General features: G+C 43.0%; 1 protein-coding gene across 1 annotated transcript; it reads right to left on the reverse strand.

Moving 5' to 3' along the window:
* Positions 1 to 1,158: 1,158 nt before the first annotated feature.
* On the reverse strand, positions 1,159 to 20,682 carry LOC104459279 (SWI/SNF-related matrix-associated actin-dependent regulator of chromatin subfamily D member 3; the record flags this gene model as incomplete). Its single annotated transcript, XM_010078056.1, has 7 exons — positions 1,159 to 1,654; positions 1,753 to 1,854; positions 4,722 to 4,844; positions 7,046 to 7,181; positions 13,324 to 13,421; positions 17,602 to 17,763; positions 20,581 to 20,682. Coding segments are annotated over 7 exons (777 nt in total), but the record flags the coding sequence as incomplete, so codon positions are not given.
* Positions 20,683 to 20,958: the final 276 nt, after the last annotated feature.

The raw sequence follows: 20,958 nt of genomic DNA on the forward strand, positions 1-20,958 counted from the left end.
AGTGGAAGAGAAGACTCTTCTGTGACTGGATAGAAGAAACTTTTAAGTTCAACTAAGAAAGAAATCTGCAAAGATTGCAGAAGAGAAAAGGACAATGCTACTGCAAAATGCATTACTGAGAAGAGCTGCCTCCCTTCCGTACCACGTGTAAATTTGATTCTCTTTCCAAGAAATGAGATGAAAAGGAGTAACCTAGAAGAGGATTTTGAGTGCCACATCATCTGGACAAAGAGTTATACTTTTGCAGCTACTTTTTGGACTAGAAATCATGTCGGGCCATTAATTATAAACTAGTCTATGCACTACAAACATGGGGGGCTGGGAGGATTTAATGAAGATGTCCCCGCTTCCAAGAAAATATTATATAAATTCCCATAGTCTGAATTTGTCGTACATTTACAAAGATGGTTTACAAGGGATACGTTCTCTGTGCTATTTAAGGCTGATAGTGCTTTGTAACTCAACTGCATCCTATCTAACCAGTATGTATCATGTACAGGGGAACTAACTAATTCATAGTAAGAGGCAGTTCACCTATGATTAGTACGAGACCAACCCAAGGACTCTGTTAAAATCTTGAAGAGAAAACTGCCACGTTACATGAAGTTCAGCTTCTTGGATTCTGCACCCAGTTAACAATTAGAGAAGTTATTTTCAGTGCTGATCCCTACTGGCACACAGAGAAACATTTAAGGAATCTCATATTTTACACATATGCTTCTTGTTAATAGCTGCTGTGTTCAAGGCAGGTATCAGCAAAGCACCATTAAGTTATTTTAATTTTCTCAGAATGCCTCATTTCTTGCTTCAGCCTCAGCTTTGCTACCACCACTGATATTAAAGATGCCTAAGAAGCTCTTATCCCAGGGGTAATTCTCTTCCTCTCCATACAGCACATTGATCATTCCCATCTAGTGATACATAATTCAGTCTACCTTTCACTGCAGGGGCAAGGGGAAGAGGAAGTATTACAGTTTGTAGAAGAGATGTCCTCACTATACTTCTTTCTTCCAGAGGGGCTCTTCATTCCAGGAATTAAAATCCTCCTAGTTTGTTCTTTCACATGGTGAGATGGCTTCTTGCACTGCTCCAGCTGGAATAAAAATTGTATTCAGGAATATAAAGAATTCCACAGCTATAGGAAAGACTATCTTATCTAATTCCAGAGAAGTTACTATTTGAGACTCTTAGGTAACATAGGATGAGAACTGTGTTTATTTCTCTAAATCTGTAGTCTCCTGTAACACCCATCCCAACCTTCCCCATCAATGCCACCCAAGATTCTACGCATAGCCCATCAGGATTTGCTGTATGGTGTCTGAACTTTCCACTAAAACTTAGTGATGTGCTTTGATGAATGACCTTTAATCTTCTTTAACACTGACATTTGCACGGCGCTGTCTCTGGCCTGGAATGGCTTGAGACACCCCCCATGGGCAAGATTTTCAAGGGTCACTCTAAAGCTGGTGTTCTGACTGGTGCGTTGACGGCACATTCTCATCCTGTCAGGAAGCAGGTCCATGTGTAACAGTGAGCTAAGTAACACTGAAAAGTCCACTGGTTGGTGGTCATGATGCCAATGGGATCTTCTGAGCAGTACTTATGTGTTGCGCACTCCTAGAGATTGTTCCAGTTCCTGCCGGCGCTGCTGGATCTGAAAGAAAAAGAAAAACTGTACAGTTCAGCAGATTCAATTGTTCAGTGGCAGGAAGATTCATTTATAAGCCAGCAGAGTGGATAATTCCTTCATACCTTGCAGTAGAAATATCTGCTCACAGCCTCTTGAGACCATGGCTCGTGATAAAATTCAGCTCTGCGTTCTTCCTCTGGGTTTCCAACTACATCAGTCATCACCTGTGACAAAAATAAAAACATTTTTCACTCTAGCTCTTCTACCACATAGAGAAACTTTCCGATTTACCATTACTACATTAAAGATGTTCAGGACTGTCCCCTAAGCCCAAGGCACATGGACAACGAATGGCATGTGTGCTTGCTACCAAAACAAGAGGGCTGCATATGAACTGAATTGTGAACAGCTCCTAACCTCTGCTCCTCAGCCGTGACAAGGAATAATCCTGGACACCAGTAGCTGCCCAGGCTAAGTGCTGTGATCTCTAACAATTTAAGAGCATGGACAGTTTAGTTCCCTGTCACTGTGTATTTCATTAGCCCATGTGTCCAAAGGGCCTCAGTAGTTACCCACACACAGGGTGACAGCTTGAAACTGTTAAGGCGTTGATGCCAGACTGAAGCACAACCCTATACCAGCGTTGCCCTTATCTCAAAGCATATCTCCCCTTGATTTCAAAGGAAGTTCTGATGGGGAAAGCATTAAGGAAAAATAACAATTGAAATGTGAGGAACAGAAAACCCTAGTAATACCCAAATGGCCTCAGTCCTGAGCTGATTCTTCAGTCTCTACACAACTGCCAAGAAAGCAAGATTTGAAAAACTGACAAATTGTTTAAGGAATTAGTGGACGGGATCACCTGGAAAACTGTCCTTAGAGACAAAGGAGCTGAACAGAGCTGACAGCTCTTTAAGGACACTTCTCAGAGTGAAAGAGCTCTAAATCCCCATGGGCAGGAAACTGGGCAAGGAAGGCATGAGACCAGCATGGCTCAGTAAGGACCTCCTGGCTGAACTCAAGTGTAAGAAGGAAATGCACAGGCGGTGGAACTAGGGACATGTATCTCGGGAAGAACACAGGGATGCTGCCCAGATGTGTAGGGGTCAGCTGAGGAAAGCTAAGGCACAGATGGAGGTCAATCTGGCGAGCAGTGCGAAGAACAATAAGAAAGGCTTTTACAAGTATGCTGGCCAGAAAAGGAAGATTAAAGAAAACGTACACCCCCTCGGCAAATAAGACAGAACTGGTGACAACCAATATGGAGAAGGCTAAGTTAATCAACAAATTTTTTTGCCTCAGTTTTCAATGGTTATGTCTCTTCCCACATCTCTCAAGCCCCTGAACCTCAAGGGGGAATGAAGTCCCACCCATCGTAGGAGAAGATCAAGTCTGAGACCATCTGAGGAACCTGAACATGCACAAGCCCATGGGACCTGACGAAATGCGTGCCAGGGTCCTGACGGAACTGTCTGATGTAGTCACTAAGCCACTCTCCAACATATTTGAAAAGTCATGGCAGTCAGGCGAAGTCCCCAGTGACTGGCAAAAGACATCACACCCATTTTTAAAAAGGGCAAAAAGGAGGACCCTGGGCACTACCGACCAGTCAGCCTCGGCTCTGTGTGCCCCCCTTTTCTGCTCTCATGAGAGCCCCCCTGGGGTGCTGCACCCAGCTCTGGGGTCCTGAGCACAGGACAGACACGGAGCTGCTGGAGCGGGGCCAGAGGAGCCACGGAGATGGTCCGAGGCCGGAGCAGCTCCCGTGCGAGGACAGGCTGAGAGAGGTGGGGGTGTGCAGCCTGGAGAAGAGAAGGCTCCGGGGAGACCTGCCAGCACCCCTTCAATACTTAAAGGGGGCTCATAAGAAAGATGAGGACAGACTTTTTAGCAAGGCCGGTAGTGACAGGACAAGGGGCAAGAGTCTCAAACTGAAAGAGGGTAGGTTTAGATTAGATACCAGGAAGACTTTCTTTACAATGAGAGTGGTGAGGCAGTGGCCCAGGGTGCCCAGAGAAGCTGTGGATGGCCCCTCCCTGAAGGGGTTCAAGGCTTTGGGCAACCTGGGCTGGTGGGAAGTGTCCCTGCCCATGGCAGGGGGTGGCACTGGGTGGGCTTTAAGGTCCCTTACAATGCAAACCATTGATTCTGTGGTTCTACAACAACAACAACAAAAAATTCTGATTTCTAAGTCTCCAGCATTGCAGAAGCAAGGGTAAATATAAAATTATTGGCATCTTTTGCAGAGTAGTATTGTGCAATCACCATTCTGGGCAGAGCAGAACATTACATAAAAGACCCTTATGGGACCGGTTGTCAATCAGGGAGAATACTGAACAACTGTTCTGTGTATGCAGCTAGAGAAGCTCCACAACACCTTAGTTTGTAAGCTCTTCAAGCTAAAGGCTGCTTCATTTAAACATTCATTCAGATGCCTGTCTCCTTTTGAATACAATATAAATAATAATAATAATAATCTTAACAGTAAATTTTTGGAAGACTATTGACTACAAACTAGACTCACATTTGAAAGATGAGATGCTGTCATTAAAATAATTTCATGGATTCAGTAATGCAATTGGTTTTGAGGCATCCAAGTTAAAGACACAAAATGTGAAACTTTATGAGAAACAGATTTTTAATTTTTGCTGCTGGGAAACAACTGAACTTCTTTACGTTCCATTTCTTGGGTATCTCAAAGCTAAGCTCAAAGGCAGCTGATATTTAATCTGCCTATTTCTTAAATAAGATTAAATTATGAAATAACAAAACACCCAAATTGTGTTATTTTACCATAGGATGCTCCTGATGAGTTTTATATAGCTTTAATTTTACTGAGTACACCAACACATTCCTGAACTTCAATCTTACTCTCCAATCACAAATTCACCTATCACCCTCATTAAGCACCACTGTTCCGCTGGAATACAGCCTAAACTTTCCTGCATACTGTCTGCTCTGGGATTCCACTCATTGTTTGTTTTCCACCAGTTTTCCATCCTGGGTGTTTTAGCTATACACTCTGTGTATATTTAGACAAAATTCTTACATTCTGGTTCCACTATTCATTCTTCTTCAAACCTTAGCTCACCTTAAGATCCCTACTTTGGGACCGGAGAAGGTCTTGGATGTATCCTTTGGGATCTTTGGAGAAACTCAGCATGAAATCACGTTGTATTTTTAACTGATTTATGGACTCGATTGTCTCGTGAATCTGACAGGAAAAAAAAAAAGTAGATGTTTTAATCCTTAATTCCTCAATTCCTCCCATGCTCCAGTGACCCTGAGGTCAGCCCCATTAGCATCTTTGTACTTCTTGTAACGTACAAAGGCGACAGTTCTACACTGCAGACTTGTGCAGGTTCCCATGGCTTTTGCCCTTCAAAGAGGGAGTTAACCACAATCCTGCAATTATGTTTTGGTTTCACTTGTACTTCTGCAATATGAGTACGCACAGGATTCTTCTTCACCTCCTGCACTGAACTGTTGGATAGCATGCTATATACAATACTGAAGAGCTAAGTCACGCCACTGTACAATGTAGTCATTTCCTGGGTGTAATCAGTCTTTCTGCCAGGTCCGGGAATTTTCAGGGAAGGTGCTATATAATTGTCTTTAAACAGTGCCCAACACAAGAAAGCAGTTGTTCCCCTGGTTCATCATCATCGTATCTGCAGTACCCTGAAGGGTATTTAAGGCTGTGATCCTTAATATCTCTCGTGAGTGCCTGATCAAGTCCATGTTAAATGGTCTCACATAACACCCATGACTTCTAGACTTTTTCTTATGAGAAAGCCTATTAAAGTCACAACAGCTGCACAAAGGAGTGTGGACAATGAGAAATCAGGAGCATGGACGGTTTATAGAAAATGAGTCACACCTTCATAAATATTATGAAAGAAATGATCATTAACCAGCAGGGAAGAATTACGACTCCAAAGGAAGTCAAGGTCCTATAAATCATCCTGGATAACAAAATCAAGTACGATCAATGTGAGCACAGTTAATGAATCACTTGCACATACACACACAGAAAAGCAAACTTTTGCTATCCTGTACCTCTAAAATTCTAGTTTGAGATTGGAAACCTATCTTGTTTAATTGCATGCGTACATCTATTTTGCCAAAGCAGCTAATGTGGCCGGGCATATGGGGGGAAATAATCCTCCCCTGATCTGGCTATGCCATCAAGGCCACTACTGCGGGCAAAACTCTACGGTACTTAACAGAAGAGAGCTGCTGTCAACTTAAAATCATTCCTTATTTGGGAAAATGATGCGGCCATGCTGGAGAGAAATCTGTTGGCATGCACAGAGTTCCCACTAGAGGACTCTGTGGCAGCACAGCAATACCTGGTACAGAAGGTGACAATGCAGCAGTCCGTGACTGTGTACCCAGAAGTAACTTCAGCAACTTCACAAATGCTCAAAAAAGAGGTGAAACAGACCTGGGAAAAGGTGAACTGGACTGGAAACAGAATAATCCTATGCATGCTGCATGCTAGCCTGTATAAACTGGGAACCAGCTGGCTGAGCAGCTGCCCTGCTGAAAGGACCTTTCTCAAGAGCCATAAACCAGAAGATGTTGCAACAGTCACTGGAGCCCACAGGACTGATAGTGTCCAAACCCCCTTGGAAATCGCAGGATTTCAGGACCAGAGTTTAACATATTTGTTTGTATTAGAGGTAAACAAACAGAAACTGGGCCTGACTGTATGTCACATAAATAATCTCTGGTCCACAATGTCACACCTCTTCTTCTTCCCTTGCTCTGAGAAGCCTTTTGTTTATCCCTTACTGAGCCAAATCAGCCATTTACACCTGGGCCAAAAGCTGGCTAACAGCCCCTGTGACATGGACCCCCAATACAGCGTCAGAGCTCACCACCGCTGTGAGGCAGATATTTTTATTTGAAGTGCACGTGATGCTCTTTCAGTAACACTGGAAACAAGTCTGCCAAACTGCTCCAAGTGATTTTTATGCCATGCAGTTTCCATATTTTCACCTACTGCAGAGAGCTGTCCTGCAACTGTGCATGCACAAAACACATCTGGAGTATGAGATTCTCTTGGCTTTGCCTTACAACAATTTAGCAAGATACCATGACTTCTCAATGAAAAGTTATAGTCCAACAGTTCAGATGAGTCTCGAATGCCAGGGGACTCATCATACTGCCTGTGAAACTCTGTTTCTCTCACCTTGACAACTGTGTCAGCCCCTGGATCAAACCCCCAGCGGGAACACCACTCACTTCTCTGTATTCCCGTCGCACGTGGCTTATTCATCCCTTGAAAGCACATCCCATTGAGAAGTCCCTGTCTCACAACATTACTGTCTCTGATGTGTGACACCAAACCCACATGAAGGTACACAATGAGTACATATGCCACGCGATGCTTTACTCATAGGCTAGTACCTTGTTGTCCAATGCTGTAATCTCCTGTTGGTTAGCTGTTGAGAGAAGAAAACTACTCATCTGTCCCTTTAATGGGTCTTCAACTTCTACATCTATGTCATAACAAGCCGTCTTCTTCTGATCGTTGGGATCAACACTATGGAGTGTATAACAGAAGATCATGAGAACTGCCATAAGGAATCAGAATAAATATCCATCCAGCCCAGAATACACTCTTCAATAAAGCCTGCTGCAGATGCTGTTAGAAGAGTTTAAGAACAGAGTATCTTTATATATTTACATATTTGTATATCCTAGTATATCCTCTCATCTTTCATCAGTCAGAATTCAAAGACTTTTGAGCTGGAGGTTTTGTCCAGACCATCAACTTCAACAGCTACTAATGGACATAGTCTTCATTAAATTGTCTAACATCTTCCTGAGCTCCTCTGTAACTCTGGCCTCTGCTCAACCGCATCTTTTTTGGGGCAGGGTAAGTAGAACTGCACACTACCATTCTGGATCTGAGCACATGATGTTTTATGTGGTTCTCAGTTCCTTCCCTGATAATGCCTAGCACCGTAATTGTTTTGGCAGCTACATGGTGTTGTAATGATTCCCAGCTGCTTCTTAAGAGGTAGCAGTGAATTTGGGGACCACCACTTTGTTTGTAAAGTTGCCTGCTTAATTCTTCAAAGAATACAACCAGTCATGCCTTGCTGTTACAGAAGCTATATTGACTCTTCCCCAATATATCACGTCTGTTAACTCCATTCTCCCCTACAGTTAGTACCGATCGCTTCCAATATCCAGGATTTGCCCTGGTATGTTTTCGGCATCACGTTAACTATTTACCACCCTCTGGTACTGAAGGAGATTTCAGTAATAGGTAATACACTGTACAGAATCACAGAGTCATTGGGGCTGGAAAAGACCTTTAAGATCCTCAAGTCCAGCCATTAACCCAGCACTGCCCAGTCCACCTCTAAACCATGTCCCCAAGCACCACGTCTACACATCTCCTCAATACTCCTGAGGATGGTGACTCCATCACTTCCTGGGCAGCCTGTTCCAGTGCTTGACAACCCTTTCAGTGAAAAAAATTTTCCTAATATCCAATCTAAACCTCCCCTGGCGCAACTTGAGGCCATTTCCTCTCGTCCTATCACTTGTCACTTGGGAAAAGGGACCAACACCCCCTCCCCTCACCCTCCTTCAGGCAGCTGTAGAGAACAATGAGGTCTCCCCTCAGCCTCCTTTTCTCCAGGCCGAACAGCCCCAGTTCCTCCAGCTGCTCCTCACAGGACTTGTTCTCCAGACCCTTCCCCAGCTCCGTTGCCCTTCTCTGGACACGCTCCAGCCCCTCGATGTCCTTCTTACAGTGAGAGGCCCAACACTGAACACAGTGTTTGAGGTGCGGCCTCACCCGTGCCAAGAACAAAGGGACAGTAGTTGGTAGTGAAGCAATTTCATGAGAGTCCTGCATGAAAAACCATTTACAACTCTTCATTTAGTGTGTGTTAAATTTATTTCTATTTGATACCTTGGTGTGATAAAATTTTTCATTTCCACTTGCCTTCCAAAACCCATACTGCACAGGCATGGGACTTTCCCTCATCTCTGAAGTTACATTGATTTTTAATTAATTCTTTTAGAATTAATTTGTATTTTCTTCTCTGCCTTTAAGCAGTTGATTGTCTTCTAAGAACAGTTTTTTTAAACCTTGTTAATTTCTCAGTTTCATTAGTAAGCTTCCTACTTCCAATATATTTCAACCAATCCTACTGTTTTCTTTTTAATCTTTAATAAGCCAAATATCAGTATTATTCTTTGGCTCATCCTATCCTAAATTTATATTTAATTTGTTGGGGTTTAGACCTAGCATTTACATTCTCTTTACCTTTAGATTAAAGTTTCTTAGGAGGAAAACAGTTTCTCAGCCCAGTAGTTGGTAAGTCAGGCTTTGGTCATTGTCACTTTTAACACAAAAATGCTGGCTTCTCAACGCTGGTTTTGAAACGTCTGGGTTGTGGGCATTTGCTGTAGGTAGTGAAAAAATTGTCTCAGGATCTAACTGAGCTTGATAGACTTGGGGGAGCAGGAGAACCTCCACGGATGTATCTGCACTAGGAGTGCTGCCAGCAGGTGGAAGGAGGGGATCCTTCTCTGTGCTCAGCACCGGGGAGGCCACACCTGGAGTGTCGTGTCCGGTGCTGGGCGTCCCACTGCAAGAGAGACATGGCACTACTGGAGAGAGCTCCACTAGGGCTCGTGAAGATGGTGAAGGCATTGGAGCACCTCACACATGATGAGGACAGGCTGAGGGATCTGGGACTGTTCAGCCTGGAGAACAGAAGGCTTGGGGAGGGGGGAAGGAGGCAGGATCTCTTCAGTGGTACCCAGTGACAGGACAAGAGGCAACAGATGCAAGCTGAAACACAGGAGGTTCTGTCTGAGCACCAGGAAACATTTTTTTTACGGTAAGAGTGACCAAGCGCTGGCACAGGTTTCTCAGAGAGGTTGCAGAGCCTCCTACATTGGAGATACTCAAAAGCTGTCTGGACATGGTCCTGGCCAAGTGGCTCCAGGTGGCCCTGCTCGAGCAGGGGTGGGCATTTGACCTGATGATCTCCAGGGGTCCCTTCCAACCTCAATTCTGGAATTCTGTGATTGCTGTGATCCTTCTGCAAGTGAATCAGCAGCAGAAGGAAGACTAAGGAAAACTGGGTCTGGGTCTGGTTCTGCTGCTCATGTCAAAAGCCCTGGAAAAGGCTGAGGCACTCGGGGCTGTCGTTGCCTCCGTTTCTCCTGGTAAGTCCCGTCCTCAGGCCTCCCAGGCTCTGAGCCAGGGGAGCACGGCTGTTCAGAGGGACCTTGACAGTCTGCAGAAGCAGGACGGCAGTTCAACGCAACAGAGTCAAATACAAAGTTCTGCTCCTGGGATCGAATGAGAGCATGCACTGGTACAGATGGGCAACTTTGCAGGAGAGGACCTGGGGGTCTTCATGGACAACAAGTGGAGAATGAGTCTGTGAGGCGAGCCAGCCATGACAAAGGCCAGCTGCAAAGTGGGCTGCATTAGCACTGGTGTTGCCATCAAGTCAAGGCAAGAGGCTATTTCTGGCTATGCCACACTTGTGAAACTGCATCTGGACTTCTGGGAACAGGACCAGAACAACATGACATTCTGGAATGAGGACCACCAGGAGGGCTGGAGCACGTGCCTACCAAGAGAAGCTGCAGGAGGAGCTGGTTTGTCCAGCCTTGAGAAGGGGAAGGGAGATCCTCTTGGTGAGTGCAGCTGCCGTAGGGGATGGTGACGAAAAGGCAGAGCCAGCCTCCTCTTGGAGGGGCACAACAAGAGGGTGAAAGGCAGCAGAAACTCACTGCCACATGGGCAGTTGACTCAGTATAAGGAACTGGGTTTTTTAAATCATTATGGTAGTCAAAAGGGGGAAATCAAGAGCTAACCTATTTGCAGTAGGAGAATAGGAGTGCAACCCAAGAAAAGCTCCAGCTCCAGACTTCTGCCAGTTTTAAATTTTGTGCATTTGGTATCTCAGAAATCAGAAAGTACTATACACACTGTATCTTTTAATTGCATTCTGCATTCTCTTTGAGTCTACTTAATATTTAAAATATTTCCCAAGATTAGAGGCTTTCTGTTCATCTCTATTTCATTTCCACTTCAACCCTATTGCTTTTTTTTTTTTCTTTTTCAAAAAAGAGGGGTGGTTGGTGTCTGCAGAAAGGTTCTAAAATACTGTTATTTCTAGAATTACTTTAGAATATTCCACATAGAATCATATTATAGAATCATAGAATGGCCTGGGTTGAAAAGGACCATAGTGATCATCTAGTTTCAACCCCCCTGCCATATGCAGGGCCGCCAATCACTAAACCAGGCTGCTCAGAGCCACATCCAGCCTGGCCTTGAATGCCTCCAGGGATGGGGCATCCACGACCTCCCTGGACATTTTAGTCTCTGTGCACATACTCTGAAACTAGAATGAATACTTGTGATCTCATTGACCTTCTTGTAAAAGACAGGCCTGAGAATTTACCTGAATTAAGAGCAGATATATTTAAAATCACTAGTGATGAAAAATTCCCTTTAGCAGTGGTGTGCTGGTTTTGGCTGAGATAAAGTTAATTTTCTTTACAGTAGCTAGCATGGGGCTGTGTTTTGGATTTGTGCTGGACACTGTGTTGGTAACACAGGGATGTTCTCCTTACTGCTGGGCAGAGCTTGGACAGAGTCAGGGGCTGGTCTGCTCCTCACCCAGCCCGCCAGCGAGGAGGCTGGGGGTACACAAGGAGCTGGGAGGGGACACAGCTGGGACAGCTGAGCCCACCTGCCCACAGGGACATTCCACACCGCATGGCACCATCCTCAGAAATAAACTGGGGGGCAGGGAGGGAGTGCTGCTCAGGGACTTCCTGGGCATCAGTCGGTTGAACCTGTTTTCATTTGCATCACGTCTTTTCTTGGGTTTTATTTCTCTCTGTTATTTTCCTTTTCATTACTGTCATCATCACCATCATCATTATTATATTTTATTTCACTTATTAAACTGTTTTTATCTCAACCCAAGAGTCTTCTCACCTTTACCCTTCCGATTCTCTTCCCCCATCCTTCTGGGGGGAGTGGGACGTGGCTGTGCGGTGCTTATTGCCGGCTGGCAATCGTTTCAGTGGCTGACTGTTTTCACTCTTAAAAACTGAATGCAAGGGGGCAGGGCAGAGGGTGTGTGCGAGTCTGTTTACAGCTCAGTGGGACTAAGTCCCTAAGCATCCTGATACAACGTGAACCCGCTTTGAGCTGGGAGAGGGGAGCTCCAGATGACCACCAGCAATCCCTTCTACTGTGCATTATTCTGTGATTTTAGGAGTTGAAAAATTACTTACTTCCTTTAAATTCAGTGCCAGACTTCCACATTTATTTCAGCTTAGCTTGAGACTGCAAAGACTCTATTGCGACAGTATTCCCTGCTCCCAGGGAATCCCCCTTTCCGCAGCATTACCTCGGTGCAGCACAATGCTGTCAGGAGCTGCGTGGTGCACACAGCGTACCAGAGAATGCTGCTAGACACAAGGTCCTGCCCTTTAGCTTGTATATAACAGAAAACGTACTGCCTCCAGAACCCCCTTGCCATCCCTCTGCCCTTGGAAACGTAGCCATCAGTTCCTTGTCATTTTTCTCCAAGACAATGACTATATACCTCTGAGGACCTCATCCTTTTTCGGTCCATCAAGCAGGCCACGGAGTTGTCTTCAGTGACAGTACACACACAGCTATCCATCTGCATGGTAGTCAAACTGCTTTTTGATTACTCTGTTTCATATATTCAAATGAATCAAAAAGCAAATTTTATTTTGATAGTCTAGGTCATATTTAAACTGCTTACCACATGTACTACAAATTTAAAATAAATAACCCAACTTTAAGCACATTTAGAAGTATTTGTTGTCAATATTCTGTAGGCAATCAAATCATTATGCTCAATTACCAATAATATTTAAACATCAGAGTTTTGACCACGACCACAAAGGAACTTGGGAAAGACTGAAATATCTTTACAGCAAGGCTGCCATCCCCAGAAGTCTCTTTGCCCCCTCCCCACACACGCAGCTGTCACTTAAATACGGAATGTGCTGGAAGTGTCCTAGGTCAGGGAAACTTGTATTTCATCTACTATGCCAGAAGTACATCTGTTTCGACAAGGATGCCAGAAGCTCAGTATCTCGGTCACAACAGCCTTCTCTGCACATCGGCATTCTTTATTGTAAATCTCTTGGGATCTCTGACTAGTTAGCATTCTTAGAGTAAGACTAACACCCCAACAGCTGACCCAGTCCCTACAAAGCACACAGGGACTGGCGGCTGTATTCAAAACCGCAATACTATTGCACATTTTGCATTATAACTCATGATTAGAATGATTGCCATGATATACTACATCTTACTTCAATTCCTTTTTTTCCCCTGTAAGTGGATCCAAACTCTTGTTCCTCTCCCTGTAGCAAAGAAACCTGACCAAGGCTCTCAATGTTATCGTAGTAGGGGTAAAAATTAGAAGAAGTTTTGCATACTCCTAGAGAACTGGTGCCATCCTATTGAAAATAATTCAGAATTATATAGACCAGAATGACACAGAGAATGAACACACAACCAAGCCTAAGGTTCTCATCTGGCAGTTTTAAAAACTGGATTCTGGTCCCTGCTACGGTAGCTGTTTCTGTATTTTATAGAGGGAGCGGTTTGCACGCGCCAGCGCTGAGCTGACTGACCAGCTTACCTGATGATGTGGTTTATCACTATAGGGTCTGGTGGCAGCAGCAGGTTAGTGAGTCTCTGAGGAATTTCAGAAAACTTTAGCCGTGGGCAGTCAAAGATCTGGAATACAATAAAGCAAAACCTAACTTGCAATTAAATGAGAAAGTAAGAAATCAACAGTTCAAAGGTAAGGTGATTTTGAAAGCTATAATTCTGTCTCCTTGCACAAAATAAAATTTTGGTCACTTCTGTCCCTGCAAATTGCTGCTGTACTTACAATCTGGGCTAGCTGACAGATGCATGAGATGACAACAATTTCAGGTATCCCACTTTTGGTGGGCACAGGCCACCTTAATGGGACATCAGGATCAACTGTATCGATGATGGGAGAGAACTGAACACCTCTTGTCTCACTAAGGTCTTGCAGCAGCATATTGTAAAGAAAACAATGTTTTTATTAACCAGAGGAAATAAATAGGAAGACAGTTTGCTTTTTTTTCCAAAGCATGTTTCCTGCGATATTTTGTGCAAAATACAAGAAAACTTTTTTAAATTTTAAAATCATTTGATAGGGTTTTTTTTTAAGGTTAAGGAAAAAAGAGTCAACATGGTTTTACTTATTTTTAAACAAAAACCTAAACAGCCTCTTGGAAGGAATCCACTCCTTTCCAATCAACATCTCACGGTTACCTTCTCATTACTATGGTCCAGAAGCTAAGTATGTATTGAATTCAAGAAAAAAAAACCCAAACCTTTTGAAAAGGATCAAAATCTGTAGTTTCTGTAAATTTTCTGGGAGTAATTGTGATGTGTTGCCATGAATCTAGAACTACTCCTTACACCTGGAGTTTTCAGAAATATAATTATTACAGCCTTTCTTTCCTACTGGGATTTTTAATGCCCTGAACAAGCAAACAGACTTTTCTCTAAAGATATTCCATCTAAACTGACTTTAAAAAACTCCAAACTATCTACATATTAACATTTGCCTTAAAACATGCCATTTTGTAGAGGCAATTTGTAAAAATGTTGAGGCTTATGCAAATACAAATGCCTCTTAGGGAAACTATTTCCACCTGATAGCAGAGGGGTACCACTTGTAGAATGGGATCTATAAACAGAAACATGCTTGGCAGATTTAGGGACAAAGGATGCAGGCAGGGGTGAGAAGGATGGACCAGCAGGTTGTAGAATGGAAGTCAGGCTGTACATCTAGGATGCTGTGGTTCCTCGGCTAGAGTATCTTCTGAAATCTGTAATTTTCTGGAGCGAGGGAACTTGGTAGCAGAAATACCTAGAAGCCAGCTCTGGGTTTTTAAATACCTTTGGATCTTTTTTCTTGCTTTTGCTTGTAACACAGTGGATTTCAAATCTCCCAGCTGATGCAAACAGTGTTTCTAAACAGAAAGGGATCCTTCTTCATCAACTCTAAAATCTGTCTCATTTGCTGGACTTAGCTGCATCCACGAATTCAGCCAGTGAGTTTCTAAAGAGCAAGGAAGTAAGCAAATCTGCTGAGTCTGCAACTCACTATTTCCGTTCTGAATTCAGACACTTGGTAGAGATGACTGTGGAATTCCCACTCAAAATCTTTGCATACCAAGCTCCATCCCATCTGCCGTCACCACTGGCTCAACACTGCAGTCAAGCTCTTAACGTGGATGCCCAAGAGATGAGAGCTTTCAGAAGGGAAAAGGGAGCACGGACACAACAGTGAGAGGAAGGGTGGGAGAATGGAAACTAAGGCTAGATGGAATTTTCCTAAAGCTTCTCACACTCCTGCTCAACTGGAGTTAATGGTCTAAACTTATAACCGCTAGCTCTGAAAGCCTAGATGGCAACAGTAATGATGGTGTGTGAGGAAATTCACGCAGTGGTGATTTTTCAGTCTGAACTGTATTGTGTTATCAGATATAACCAGAAGCACACCAGCGCAGGATTTAGAAAAGCTGGCATACCGAGTGAGCAGTCCAGTATCTAAAAGGGAATGCTGGAGACACCGACGTGTCCTGTGCTGCTCTCTCAAGTGATCTGCGCACTTCCAGCCACGACCGTGATTTTCTCCATGAGTCACAAGCCTGAAACTGTACAGTCTACAGAAATATCCTCACATGGGAAGGCATTCCTAACCCAGTTCCTTTATGCTCCGTATCTCAATTTTAGAGTATTGGGATGAAAAACAAAAAAACCTCACAACGAAATGTTTCATTTGATTTAATGGGGTTCATTTTCCTAAGTACTAACATCAGTTTTGAAAGAAAGATTAGCTACTTAGGACAATTTTGTCAGAGACCTAAGGAAAACAGAAATACTCAACTCAATTCCATTTAAGATTTAAATCTATGCAAGCACTGCTTTCTTATGAAACTATTCCAGATCAGCCAGCTCTCGCAGGGAGTGAGGTTCAGTCTCCTAGAAAAGGCCTCCGCTGCTTCTCAACTCCTCTGACTGATCTTCTGAGGACGGGAATACAATTACCCGGTCCGATGGTATTCCTGAAGACTTCTAACACCAAGGAGACCTATGAGCTAACAAGCCTCTGATAAGATACACAGAGAGAAGATGGCTCCAGCAAGTTCTCATTATAGAGAAGTTCTTAAGCTGAAAATTAAAATAAATAAAAGTGAGAAGGCCCTCCTGCTTACCATAAGAAAGGCACGCACTGCTGTACCGGGTCAGACAAAGGCAGACCACGCATCTACCACACTGTCCTGCCCTTGGTAGTGACCAGAAGTGGATAATGAAGGAAAAATGTAAGAACAGGAGGAACATACACTGGTCCTTCCCCCAAAAAACTCTCCCAGTCTCCATAGATTTGCAATTACCTTACATTTATAACAGCCCAAGATTTTTTTTCCATTTGTTTGTCACTTTTGGAACCAATGTACACTTTTAGCATTTGTAATATCCTATCGCAAGGAGGTCTGAAGTTTAACTATGCTCGATTCCTTTTGTTTGTTTTTAATTTGCTATTTCCCATTTTCAGTTGATGGCCTCTAATTATTCACCAAAATAAACAATAATTACTCCTTGTTCACCTTTTCCATTCTGCTCCTGATTTTTCAAATTTTTTCACCTCTCCTTTTCCATTTCCTCTTTAGGCTGGCACAAGAAAAATTGAGTATAAATTGGCTATAGATAAATAGAGAATGGAAATAGAATAATCTAAGCAACAGAGCGAACAGTTTTGCAATTTTGCCAAAAAAAATTCTCATCTGGTTTTAAGATGGAATTTTCACTATATACAAAAAAGACTGCATGCTGTAATTTAAAAAAAAAAAAAAAAAAACACACAACCAACCAAACAAGAGAGTGACTACATAATCCAGATTGCTTTGGTTCTATATTCCCAAAAATATTCATGAATCTCACAATTATTTTGTTGCATTTTTGTATTTTCAAATGTGGAAAAAGACAGCATTGCCTTTAAGTTTATCTCAAGCATTGGTCGCTCTAAACCATCGTAGAGCAAATTAATAACAGAAAATTAAAGCTTAAAAAGAAAACTAGGACACAACTTTCATTTCAACATTTACTTTCAATGCTCACTAAAACGTTATTCATTTATTGCAAATGCCAGTACTTTCCCTAAACAGGAGTATGTCACAAACCCTGCCTTCAGGTACTTTTAAAATCAATGACGTAAGCCAAAAACAATGCCAATGAAGATAGTGATAGCTCAGCTAACATTACCTTTACAAAAGAAACATCATTATATTTAAGAAATATATTTACAGAAAAGGTGGAGATGCTTTTAAGTAGCCCTCTTGGTTAATTCTAGAGGTCGTTGTGAAACACAAAAAATGCTACTTTCAAAACATCATGCACATCACTGAGGGTATTTTATCATGTGAAGCAGACTTAGGAAAAAATAGCTTTTTACATTTATCTTCCATGTCTTCTGCCCTTCATAAACAGGGAAAGATAAGGGAAGAAAACAGGTCTACATATGATTTGGCAATCAGAATCAGCAGATTATTTCATGTTTCTTAGTACAAAATGATACATTGGGGGAAAAACAAGTAAATCAATACAGTGAGACAATTACAGAAAGTATTATTTCCTGGAAAGGCCCCACAGCTTACACGGGAGCACTGAACTACCAGGTGTGGTTTTAACACTGGCACAACAGGAGGATGTTCGTTTCATTAGTTGTAGTGACTGTTGAAAGCCATTCAGTACTGAAGATACTGCAAATCACAGTGGGAATATAAAAATCAGTCTTTTTCATCCATCCAAAACGTGCAGGTGGATATTCTATTTTGCCTCTAAAGAGCTACTGTGTCCAAAAAGGATTTACCTGTTGGAAGTACTTGTCGCAGTTAATGTATTCCTTATCATGGGAGTCTTGCAGCTTGTTTGTTTTGATGTACTGCCAGAGAGCCTGGATGATGGCCGATCGGGTCTGTGTGTGGATCCCCAGCAAACGGGCTAACCGCGGGTCCAGCTTAAACTGTGGAGGCTGCAATAGGAGGAGGAGGAGATGGAGACAGCAATAGAGAGAAAAGCAGACAGATACGCAGGTGTGAGGGTTCAGCTTTAATTCTTGAGGAACTCTGTTCCTCACACAAAGCACCCCGTTCAGGGGCAGGGATGGCGAAAACACAAGCTGCTCAGACGGTACCACCGTCGGTGCCCTGGAAGAACTGTGTCTAGGGTCTGAGAAGAAAGAGGGACACTCTACATGTGCTACACACACAGACTATCTGTATCACATGCTTTAGATAGTAACAACTTGTACGTGGACTCAGGGAAGAATTTTCCTTTTCAACACTGATGCATAATTTGACTTTACGGAGTGGGAGAATACGAAGAATGGTCCCTCTTCTGAACTACTGTGTGTTGACCACAGACAGAGAGAATTAAGTCAAGATGGTGCTTCTCCTGTTGCCAATAACTGCTCAGCACCTCACATCAACAGAGTACCTTGGAACGCTGTTTTTCAGGCATGTTTCCACCTCTCTGCTGCATACCAGAAAATTTACTAGTCAATGGAATATATTTCTTCTCCCGACCTCTGTGTTAGAACTCTTTAACTACCCTGTTCTGCATCTCTAGTAATATACATTCCTTGGATACTTTGGAATTTGGTGCCTCTTCTACTGTGTACCCATACTCAAGTTTAATATTTGCCACATTATTAGGCAAAGATTACTCTGTTGTGTGCTAGGTCACCCAAAGCTAACTTTATAACAAATAAAGACCTGAGGATAAAAGAGTATCTGTTTTAAAGGATAAATTTATAATCGTGGTGAACATAACAAGCATCATTACGCTGTCTTAACAATAAAGTTTTTCACTGGCTATATCAGCATTTCAGTTAGCTCATGCACTCCCTAAAATTAGTAAAATTTTCTCTCTGTTAACATAAAACGGAGTGTCTTTATCCTGGTGAAATACCAGGGCCTGAGCAGTGAGGCCCTGAACCAAAGCTGACCGCTAGATGAACCTCACAACCTAACGATACACCTGATATGTGTAACACTGATCACACAGGCAATGTGTTACCTGATGAACATATGCCAATTCATAAAAGCTTTGTTGTAACGCTTACAGAGCACTGCTGTAAGGTGACAGCTGTGTAACCATAGCCCCGTTTGTTAAACACAGACACGGCTATCTTGACCGAAGCATGTGGCAGCGCTGTGACGGGCTTTGTTGAGAGATACATCATCAAGATTACCAGATCCTTTTATTTCTTCTTAACTTTTTCTCAAGCTCTGGCCAAACTCGAGACAAAAGTTAACAAGGAAAAAAAAAAACTACACCAGATGTTTTTCGCAGTTGAAGACAGAAAGTTGTTTATGTAACTGTACAAAAGCAGGGAACATTTGCAGGGGAATTTGGAAGCCTCATCTATACGGTGGATGCACTGTATAGAAATCTCCCAATTGCCGGGAAGGGTTCTCCAAATCCTCACTGAAACCGAGCTCCCCAGCGACTGCGGATCTGGATGATGGTAACTATTATTAGGGCAACTGGTGATGTATCTTTCTTAATCACTATCGCTAACTCTATGTAGTAATGATTAGGTGCGTTACCTTATTTTATGCTTACTATAGTAGTTCACTTATTATTTTGCTGCTTTACCTTATCTTGCTTTAATTAATTTTTACTGTATTATTTTCCTCATACTTTATCACTTTAAACATAAGTAAAGATAAGCTTACTTTTCTTTTAAATTTGGTGCCTGTGTCCTTTGTGCTAACTCCGTAAGTTGGCAAAACACCCGGATAGACGCCGTTTGCATGGAGGGGAAAGAGAATGGCACAGAATGAGTTCTTCAAGTCCCACAATGAGAATGTATCTGAGACTGAACTGCCATTCAAAAGGGAGATCCCACCTCCTCTCAGCAGTGCATTTCTATTCATTTCCTTAAGACAGCAACATTTCTTTCAGGGATGGTTTCCATTAGATTAGTGAGCTCCACAACTGCAAATCTTGACCGTTTGTGCCAAGAGAATGGAGACGGTGGCAGTGCACGCCCTCAACTGCTTTTTGGAGCAGCTTAGCCTTACAACAGTTTAGAACAGTTTGAAACTGTGCCCAGGAACCTCTTTTATATTCCATCCCAAGGCAGAATAACCTAATTTTGCTTTTTGTGCTTTTTTGTTTCCCATGACTGGGGATCAGGGAACTCATTTGGAAGTTTTGTTAGCTTTCAAATGGATCAGTTCCCTGACTCGCGTGTGTTCAGCCCACAAACACTACTGGTTCAACAGAACTAACACTGACAGAAGAGAGGACGCAGGATAGCCTAACAACGCCTGAGAGCAATGGCAAGTCTAACCCTTGCAGGGCAATGTTGTCTTATGCCAGTTAGGGTGAGAATGTAACCAAAACTTAACAAACCAGGAGACCTGCGTAGTCTGCTCTCAAAAGAAGGCTGCCACAGCTACACAGCTAGTTCAGGTACCCCTAGCAAAAGCCACTCCTTTGAATTTCTGTACAGGGCCACAAACGTAACTCATGTGCAACTCATCTGACTCTTCTCTAAGAAGCCTGAGGTGGAAATGCATATTCTTCCTGCTGGTGGACAACAAAAATACTAATTATCATAGTGCCAAGAACGGTATTTTGCTAGACTTAATAGAAACTTACTTGATGTGTCCCCTTTACATTTTAAATAACCTGTCAGTCTGGTATCATTCTAACCTCAATGGACTATGTGACATTCTGAGTCCAAGTATATTGTTTTTTGACACGTGATGGGATGAATTTGCTCTGTTGCGCTATGTCCCAGTGGCTGCATTTTCCATGCCAAAAGCAGTGTGCTGACCTGGTAGTCCAACATGAGGAGCAACGTGCACCGCACGCTGACATCACCGGGTCTTTTCACCTGGAAGCCATCCGTTTCCTGGGTTGTGGGAGTTCTGTGCCACTGCCAAAAGAAAAACAAGTCAGTCTTTTTTTCACTGGTGTCCACGGAGGTGAATCTTGCACAGTACGCCATGCAAGAATAAGGCAAGTACAAGCTTTCTGAAGAACTTGCAATTAAAAAAAAAAAAAAAATACACACCAAAAGCCCCCAAATAATTTCTTGCTCTGCCCTTATGTTGCGGGTGTGTGCGGTGGGTTTGTTTGGTAGCAGGGGAGTGGCTGCAGTGATGCTCCTGTCAGTAACTGCTGAAGTTCCCCTGGCTCCAAGTCTGTTCTG

This window comes from Pterocles gutturalis, unplaced genomic scaffold (genome assembly GCF_000699245.1).
Source record: "Pterocles gutturalis isolate BGI_N339 unplaced genomic scaffold, ASM69924v1 scaffold26518, whole genome shotgun sequence".
In the NCBI taxonomy this organism is placed as follows: domain Eukaryota; kingdom Metazoa; phylum Chordata; class Aves; order Pterocliformes; family Pteroclidae; genus Pterocles; species Pterocles gutturalis.